Raw genomic sequence first — 9,529 nt, 5'->3', positions numbered from 1 at the left:
GCGTCGACAAGGCGATCTACATGCCACTGTAGACAATGAAGACCCAACAGTCGGTGTTCAAATAGAAAATACGGAAAATGTGGAGGAAGTCGGGATTGCTCTATGTCATTAATTATGCAATCGGTAAGTAATATTTCTGTGAAGAATACTGTAAACACTCATTCTAGACAGGAATTAGTACCTGTGAAAGATGCAGCATATGATACAGGCCCTTTCTTTAGAATACATATGCATTAAACAGCCTTTTTACAATAACAGCACTATCATACGAAAAAAAACCAAGTGATATGCAATAGAATACGCAGTTGCAGAGGATATAAGAGAAACCCGCATCCCGACCGCAAGTGAAAGTGAAAAATGAAAGAAAATTTAATGAGTACACACATTTCATGGAATGCACACAGACGACTGGTTCTGACTTAGATCACATCTCCACCCATAGGCGAAATATCCGCTGCACTACTACCTGTGAACATTGCCTTCAAAGTCATATCATTCCTCTTCTGGCGAACTCTCTCCGCTTCCTCCGCACCCCCTGTCATCTTCAATTTCTTCCCCGCTACGAAATCTGTCAGCTCCCCCAGCATCTCGTCTCCTCGATTCGCCAGCTCTTTCTGTCTGTTCTTGTGACTCGCCTCAATAGCCTTCATCCGTTTTTCCGGGTCGACAGACGCGGTCCTAATCTCCATCATGACATTACTCAGACTTTGAGTACTTTCTTCTGGTGCTGGCGGCTTGAACCCACGGCCGTTGAGTCGTCGTCCCGAGCCTGCACTGCGCAAATTGATAACCTGTTCTACATGACCGTAAATTTCTAAAACTCCTTTGTGATCCTCCAAGAGGTCACCAAGGAACTCCTCCTGATGCGTAAGGAATTGCTGCTCTTCAACGATATTCTGTAGCTCCTCCGCCCAAGTCTTCTTCCACATTGGTTTTACGGTCTTGATATGCTCCTTTAAACTCTCCAATTCTACGGCGACAGTGTCCATGTCTTTCTTCACGGCTTTGAGCTGAAGCGCTTTAGGTGTAATATGTCGTTTCAGAACGTCGTCTTTCAAAGCTTCCACCGTGTCCTGTAGCCGTTCGACTTCCGTAAGAACGTTCTGCGTGCGCACGTCGAGTTTCTGCTTGCCAGAGTCGATGAAGGCCCTGGAACCGCCGACGTTGGCAGTAGCAAGCTGTTTGACAGATTGAGTCTGTGTACGCAAAGTCCCTAATGATTCCTTTGTCTGTTTCATGAACTCTATATATAGCTGACGCATGATGCCCAGATCTCGTCGTAGATTCTGGACTTCATCAAACTGGGTCTTGAGGTCGCTAACGACACGAGTGGAGTATTCTGAAATAATTGAACCTCCTGTCATTTGAGCTTGGAGAGTGGAACCGGTCATTTGCGGCAAGATAGGATTGGGGGAAGCGGGTCTGGCCGAGGAAGCTGAAATTTCATTGGCGCTGCTAACGAACCGGGACAACCGTCGAGCAACCGTCTGGAATTGCCTATCGGTAGGTCGGCTTGGAGCGGGTGTGCTCTCTGCTATAGGTGAAGAGACGATATTGGGGATTTGGGAATGTCGTTGGTTGCTTGCTACCGCAGATCTCAGCTCCTTGATGTCCTGAGAGAGATTGGAAATCTGGACATCGATATGTTGTTTAATTTGATCCAGTGCTGTGATAGAAAGCAATGAGCAAAGGATGTACCAAGTGATGGTAGAAGAGACACACGTTCGATGTTCAGAGACAGTAGACACTTCTCTTTCACTTCATCGGTATCTTCTAATTCATATTGAACACCGCTTGAAGGATCGCGGATGTATATAGCGGGGAAATTTTCTTGTCCGGGGTTATAGGAAAACTTGTCCACGAACAGCATCCTTAGAGATGAGGATGAAATGCCTGGTTCCAGCGAAGCCTTTTTGACCTCCCTTCCGAGCTGGAGAAATACAGTCATTTTGGAATCAGAACCTCGTTTTATGTTTGAATCACTTCGATGAGCAGAAGTAGACCCAGGAGAAGGTGATGCTTCCGGTGTCCTCGAAGGCGTTGAAGGTAGTGGAGGTACCGGCGGAGTACTAATTCGGGTTTCGGGAGTAGCTGCGCGCGACCTGAAACTTCCTTCCCTCTTTAGCGAAGCAACTGGCGAAGACTCCTCCTCATCGTCTACTTCAGTCAACACAGCCAATTCGCCCGGAGTCAAGGCGGAGGAAACTGCCAGTGAGCGCCTGTTGGATTGGTTCCGCAATGAGCGGTCTCGACCAACAGCACCAGTCATTTTTGTTATGTTATATGTGGAAAACCGTTTAGAAGCTCTTCGCTCCAGGGCATCACTCTTTTGTAATGCGGCAAGTGAGCTGGCCATGGCAGGTACCTGTGAGGCATCCAGTGGAGGTGAATCTGGCGGTGGAGGAGGTGGAGGAGGAAATCCATTGGTTTGAGGCTGAGGTTGCTGAATGCCATTCCGTTCAGGATCCGGACTAGCTGGTTCAACAACTACGACACTGGGGGGTGATGGTATGGGTTTATCCACCAATGAATATCGCTTTACGTTGGCAGGTACAGTGGATGCAGGGGGCGGAGGCGATACAGTTTGTGGAGGTGGGGACCGAGTAGTAGGATAATCGGAGGAAGAGAGCTGTCGACTATCATACGGATTAGGCAGATCGTTGGGGTCTGGAATTGAAGGAGCTTCAGAAATCATGGGAGAAAAACCTCCAACAAAGGATGCTTCAGAGTCAGCAGCTTGACTCGAAGAGGTGTCCCGCCTCCGACTTGAAGAACTTGCAGCACTGCGACGAGAGATGCTATCCCGCTCATTTTCAGCAGGTCCCTTGGAAGGTTGTTTCCGATGAGATTTGGATGAACGTGTAGAGCGACTCTGTACTCTATCACCGCCAGACTGGTCAGAACGGTGTTTGTGGTCGGAAACGAGATGCCGATAGAGGGACTGTTTGTTACGCAAACCTTGCAGTAAGCCGGTGATGATTAGTCGTACATTCGGAAGGTAGACCTCGAGGTTTTCTGGAGTGGCGTCTTCAGCCAAACACTGCTCCAGTACATTGCGCAATTCGTCTGGTACTGACATCAATTCACTAGGTAAATAATCAGATTTGTAGCTCCCAGGCATATAGATAGAATGCATGTGCACCTCATATCAATGCTGAACGCACCGAAAGCGGCCACGGCAGCATTGAAATCGTTCCCTAGACGGACATACACGTCGCTCACTTGAGACTCATCGACGCTCAGGGTACTCCATTGTGTGAGCGCCTCGAGAAGCTGCTTTATTGACACCAAAAGACGAGTAACAGCTGATTCCACTGCAGGCTATAGTTCAACCGATATCAATAATCCGCATACCTCAATGCTAGATAGCTTACATTTCCGCTCCGGGTACTGCGCGAAGATGATGAAGATTGACGGCCGTTGCTTTGTGAAGAATTGGACATTATTTCAATGTTGTAGGAAATGGATGGTGAAGATACAAGGGATAAGGAGGAGCATAGATCAGTCGGCCATGAAAGCTCAGATCCAGAGTTTATAAACAAGAGAGATTCGAGAAGTATAACGTTGTGAGGGTGTGGGAATTTTTTGTCGCGGCATGACGTGCCGAAGCTGAATTTCCAAAATTTACTTGCACTCAAATCTTCTGAAGGTTCAAACGTTCAACGTTCAATGGTTCAACACGCTCGATACTCAAATGGAATATTCCAGGCCTAGCGATGCCGTTGTTTGTTTTCGATTGTGGGCGCGCGCGGAAAGCGAATGAAAAAAGTCACGTTTTGTTATGTAGGTTTTGCTCAACTACTTCACGATGCCAACGCTGATATCCAAACTGAGCTTAAAGCAGACACTAGCAGAGGCAACAGCTATCGCCGAGAAATATCATCGGAGCAAGGCGGTCTCGACAAGGATGACTGAATTTCAAGGGATGTTTTCGAAAACGGTTATCATCAAACTCGAGGACGAGTCGGAATGGGTCGTTCAGTTACGCGATAACGAGATAGACACGACAAAAGTAGCACTTGCACGGTCCAAACTTGGAGATGTCGTTCCTTTCGTCCATCGGGCCTCTCCACTCAAAGCTCATTTTGCATTTATTGCACCGTTCGTACATGGAAAAGTTTGGTGCAAAAAAGACAAAGAGCTCTCTGGAGCTGAGCGCGTCTCGATCGCTACTCAGCTTGGCGGTATGCTTGCTCGATGCGCAATCAATGAGGACAGCTCTGCCATGATTGACTCGTATGTCATACCGAGGCTTCGTTATATACTCGACCATTCCTTCGTAGATGGAACCCATCCACAGCTTCGGGCACGAATCGAGGACCTGGCAAACCAGGCCCCTTCTACGCATGTTCTCCCGCTTGCTGTTATTCACGAAGACGTCAACTCAATGAACATCATTCTTGACGATGAGTCGAATGGTATCGCTGCACTTATTGACTGGGAAGCTGCCTCTCTTCTTCCGCTTGGTTCCAATGCCTGGTGCATTCGCTTTCTTGCTACAGTCAATCGCAATCGAATTGACTACGAGACAGATGATACACTACCAATGACTCGAGGTTTCTGGACCGGTCTTGTGGATAATCTTCCTTTGCACCTTAAGGGTCGGAAGGATGTTCTTGAGGCCCTTCTTTCTGCTATGCAAATCGGTCTAGTCATGTTCATTTTCTGGCCAAGTTACGATGTCATTGACAATGCTGACATGGAACAGAGCTTGAAGAGGTTGAATTGGTTTGAAGATACTCTTCGCCCCATGGTGCAATGACCTGAGTATATCTAGTCATAACATGCGCTTCCAATCTACTCCTTTGAGCGAAGATTCGGGATAGACGATGCCTTGGGAGTCATTTTGTGTCGTTGTTTAAAGCAATTTTATTTAAATAATGTTCATGTTTCGGGACCCATTTTAAAGAGTGTCCGTGTTGTCCACCGTATATAGAAATTCTGGAGATTCAAATATCGTCGTTTCTTGAAGGTTGCTCCAAGCATACGCAATGAGGGAGCTTCTCCTTCGATCTAGCCCTGGAGTGGATTATTGGGATACGGAGAACTTGGGAAGCATTAGCTGATACATATTAGCAGGAACTGGGAAAACTGAATTGTCGCACGCTGCCTGCAATCAACTGAGGGCAACTGAGGGCTCCAGACCGTCAAGGAACTTTCTCAGTCTATGATCGATGAATGATACAAAGGAATGCTAGCCAGCGGTTAGCTCTGATACATGAAAATCACCTTCTCTGATATATTTCAAGCCGAGTGACGCGTTGACACATACTACATATATTCGACTGTTCTCTACCTATAAATCAGGTCAGTTGTGGCACTTGTCGCCGCGTTTGATCTCGACTTAAATACTGGTGATAGGAATGCAATTCCCCCTCCCTTGAGTGTTTTGAGCATGAACATGGCGGGGACCAAGTACGTGCTTCTAAAACTCTACTTTTTGCAGTGAGAATTTGTAGGATAACGAGTTCCTCAGTTGTAGTAGAGAACAACTTATATATTCAATAAATGTACCTGTAGGATAACGAGTTCTACTACAGGATCAGTATGGAGAATCAACTTAAATATGAGTATGACTTACCCTCAGTTGTAGTAGAGAACAACTGAGGGAAAGCTGCGAAATAGGAGTGTCTGTATAAGTACTCGATCGTAGAGTATGTAAGCAGCAACGAGTAGAAAGAAAAGTACGCATAGATAAATAAGTGGTGCGCGTAGATAAATAAGTCAGAAAGGCTGGATGAGGACGGAGCGTACGGATTCTTCTCTAACACACCCCCTAATCCGTGCGATCCAGACCTAAGAATTTGACCCACTTCGAGTGGATTGTACCGTTCAAGGCCTTCGTAAAGATGTCTGCTACATTTTCCCCAGTTCTAATCGGCTTCATTGTGATTTCGCCATTTGTTACTTTTTCCCGAATAAAGTGATAGCGCATTTCAATGTGTTTGACCAACATATTCTTCTTGGAGTTTTGTGTGAGGCTAACCGCCGCGAAGTTATCGCAGTGAAGCGTTAGTGGACCATCCTGTTTCAGGTCCACTTCTGCAAGGAATGACATTAACCAACTTGCCTGTTGACTGGCCCTTGCCCCTGAGATGTATTCGGCTTCGGTCGTCGATAGTGCTACTGTTGGCTGTCGTTTCGAACTCCATGTGACCGGTGCCCCAGCCATGAAGAATACATTTCCAGATGTTGACCTCCGAGTGTCTATACATCCCGCGTGGTCGGCGTCGAGGTACCCGCAGGGTTTCAGGCCTTCTCCCTTGGTTAGCTCGGAATCGGGCGGCGGCTTCCTGTAAGTGATCGTATAGTCAAGGGTTTCTAGAATATATCCTGCTAGCCATTCTACTGCCTCCCAATGCTGACGCCCGGGATTGAGTTGATAGCGGGCGAGTTTATTAGCCGCAAAGGAGATATCTGGTCTGGTACAAACTTGACCCCACATCATAGATCCAACAACCGGTCGGTAAGGCTTGTCGTGCATGAAAATTCGTTCATCGTCTGGTAGGGGATTCGGAGCGGCTTCGAGTTTGTTGTCAGGAGGAAGTGGAGTCCGGCGGTGTTTGACATTTTGGAGACCGAAATGTTCGAGCATGCGGGTGAAGTAGGCTTTCTGTGATAAAGTAATGGCTCCTGTCTTCTTGTCCTGCGTGATTTTCATCCCCAGAAGTATTTCGGATTTCACCTCGCTACTCTCCCAGCGCTTCCCAAGGTCCTCCACGGCGTTCTTCTTCTCGATATCCCCTTCTGCACCTCCTAGAACATCATCTCCATACGTGCTCGTAATGGTATACTTCCCGTTCTGGCGTCTCCAGCGCACGCACGGGTCTGCTTGGGACGAGGTGTAACCGTCTTCCTTATATCCCGCCGCTAGCGTGTCTTGCCAATCATGGCTTCCCTGCATCGTGCCGTATATCGACTTCTTGAGTTTGCAGACGAGGTGTTCGGTGCCAGGTTTGATGAATCCCTCTGGTTGTTTCATGTATACATCGTGCTTTATTGGGCTATTGAGGAAAGCAGACTTGAAGTCCACTTGGAAAAGCGAGAGGCCGAGAACCACGATGATGGCTAGGACGATTCGGAAGGATTCCATTCGCGCCACGGCGCCGAATGTCTCGTCGTAGTCCATACCATAAACCTGTGTATATCCTTTCGCCACATATCTCGCCTTTCTCTTCAACAGTTCGCCTTGTGCTCCCCACTTGGACGTGAATATCCACATAGCATCCATGAGGTTTGCCCCCCGAGGTAGTGGCACCAGCTCCCACACCTCTTTCTCCATTAAGGCGTCGTATTCGGCTTGAGCTGGTGGACCCCAGAGATCCCAGCGGAGCTTTGCCTCTTTGAAGTTCCTTGGTGTCCATCTCTCGTCATGGGTCGATGCGAAAGCCCATGGTTCGTGGGCGACGAGCGCAAAGGCGGTATCGGGTTGATTCCATCCCATTTCCTTCCGGACAAGTTGATCTACATTCATTGAGCCGCCAGTTCGCTCGCGTAAGATACGTGTTGATGCGGGAGCTGGAGGTTTAGTAGTGGGTGTGGAGTCAGGAGGAGGAGATTGAGGAAGAGAGTCCGGTTCAGAAGGTATAGGTGTAAGGGGAGATAACGGCGGAGAGAGAGAGGGAGGAGTTGATGGTGAGGGCGCTAAATCTAATTTGAGTGGCGCCCCGGATTTAATGACCTCGGCATCACCGTTTGATGGTTTAATGTCCCCGGCATCACCGTTGGAACCGAAAGAGATCTCGTCATCAGACCGAGTTCTTTTAGCCATTCCTTCCTCGAATTTGACATCTCTTGACTCAATAATAGTCTTCCACTCTGGCACCCAAATTCTGTAGCCCCGGCGGCCCATATATCCAAGCAAACGACCTTTAATCGCCTGACGCGCAAGTTTGCCATCTTTTCTGGTTTCTGGTAATGTTGCCCAGGCTTCACATCCGAAAGGCCGTAAATGGGATACATCCTGGCGTTTCTTGGTCCAACGTTCCATAGGGACAACATCAGGTGAACGAGCAGTAGGAACGAAGCTGTCGACATATATGAAGGTACTTGCTGCTTCTGCCCAGAATGACGGTGATAATCCAGAATCTTCAAGTAGAGTTCTCGTACCCTCGATCACCGTCCTGTTTGCGCGTTCCGCCATACCATTAGCTGCCGAAGAGTAGGGGGGAATCTTCTCGATGATGATACCGTGTTCTTTGCAGTAGGATTGCATTACATCGTTGTCAAATTCACCCCCACCATCTATCCGAATGGTTCGAAGGCGTTCCCCAGTCTGGTTCTCTGCCATAATGCGAAACTCATGGAAGTGCTTGAGTGTAGTCTCTGCCCGTTTGTTGGAGATGAAATATGGGACTCGGATGGAGGATGCGCCGTCAGAGCAGAGCATCATATAGTTAGCCCCGCCTCGACTCTGAGTTCTGGAAGGTCCCCATAAGTCAATATGCACCCGTTCGAGTACTTTGGTCTCATGCGTGAGTTTCTCGTCAAATGGGCGTCTCGTCGCTTTGCCATATAGACAAGGTTCGCACATTCCTCGTGTCTCTTTCGACGTTACTTGCAATCCATCCACTAACTTACGATGTGCCATTCTCAGGATTCTTGCGACTCCGACATGACCGAAGCGACGGTGCCAAGTATGTAAATCGGTTGGTTTTTCGTGGGACCTGGCTGAGCTTGCATAGATTTTCCGGTCAACTCGGTACATTTTTGAGTTTCCGACTTGTGTCCCAACCATGACCACTTTACCAGAGGGAGTCCTTACAGTGAGTTTCCGTTCCCCCCATTCACCATTATACCCCTCTCTATCGAGTGTTGATACTGAGATTAGGTTGTGTGCAAATTCCGGGGTGTGTTTCACTCCTTTGAGTTTCACACTGCACTCCAGGCCGTCTACTAGGGTTGGGATATTCACATCACCAATCCCTGGTATCTGGAACTTGCCAGAATCACCCGCTATCGCGCTGTTTCCACTTTGTCCACTGACAGTCTCGTAATGGATGAAATCCGACCTTTTTACCCAGCAATGCTCTGACGCCGCCGAATCGAGAAACGTCTCAGGTTCGGTTGGTTCAGGTGGAGAGTAGAGTGGCATATTACCGTTGCAAACGGTGCACTCGATAGGATTCGATACAAGGGAATAAATAGGTACATTATCGCTAGCACTAACACTCTCCCTTTTCTGACTCTCGCAATTTAGAACGGTAGTTCTTTCGGGTCTATTGGAGTCATTAGGGGATAGTGTTGTGAAGGTCGGATGGATGGACGTACCCGGCTTAGCGGAAACATCGACATGGTTGGTGTGAATATAGAGGTCAACAGGATCTGGATCGGTAAGGATCGCCGCGCTAGAGGCAGTAGTGGTTGAGCTGGATGCGGCGGTGCGATTTTCGTACTTGTCCTTCCAGCTCTTTGGGGCATTACCTTCTCCACCTCCACCTTTCGCCCAACAGTTCTCGATGGAGTGACCAAGCTTCCTAGGACAGGAAGGGTTGGTGCAGACTGGTCGATTTCGACGCTGTACAGCGCT

The 9,529-nt window shown here is 48.2% G+C and overlaps 2 protein-coding genes across 2 annotated transcripts; one reads left to right on the top strand and one right to left on the bottom strand.

Annotated features, from left to right (window-relative positions):
• Positions 1–224: 224 nt before the first annotated feature.
• On the bottom strand, positions 225–3,662 carry C8R40DRAFT_1088052 (actin interacting protein 3-domain-containing protein). The gene is made up of 4 exons (XM_046227391.1): positions 3,375–3,662; positions 3,143–3,321; positions 1,723–3,086; positions 225–1,666 (listed from the first exon to the last, which is right to left on the bottom strand). The coding sequence occupies exons 1-4, from the start codon at positions 3,441–3,443 to the stop codon at positions 420–422; spliced, it is 2,859 nt and encodes a 952-aa protein (XP_046090034.1). The 5' UTR covers positions 3,444–3,662; the 3' UTR covers positions 225–419.
• Positions 3,603–5,094, top strand: C8R40DRAFT_689629 (uncharacterized protein). Its single transcript, XM_046235880.1, has 2 exons — positions 3,603–3,783; positions 3,842–5,094. The coding sequence occupies exons 1-2, from the start codon at positions 3,760–3,762 to the stop codon at positions 4,760–4,762; spliced, it is 945 nt and encodes a 314-aa protein (XP_046090033.1). The 5' UTR covers positions 3,603–3,759; the 3' UTR covers positions 4,763–5,094.
• Positions 5,095–9,529: the final 4,435 nt, after the last annotated feature.

Source organism: Lentinula edodes, assembly GCF_021015755.1.
Source record: "Lentinula edodes strain Le(Bin) 0899 ss11 chromosome Unknown C8R40scaffold_5, whole genome shotgun sequence".
In the NCBI taxonomy this organism is placed as follows: Eukaryota; Fungi; Basidiomycota; class Agaricomycetes; order Agaricales; family Omphalotaceae; genus Lentinula; species Lentinula edodes.
Note: the sequence above shows the minus strand (reverse complement) of the source record. Positions and strands in the feature narration are given on the sequence as shown.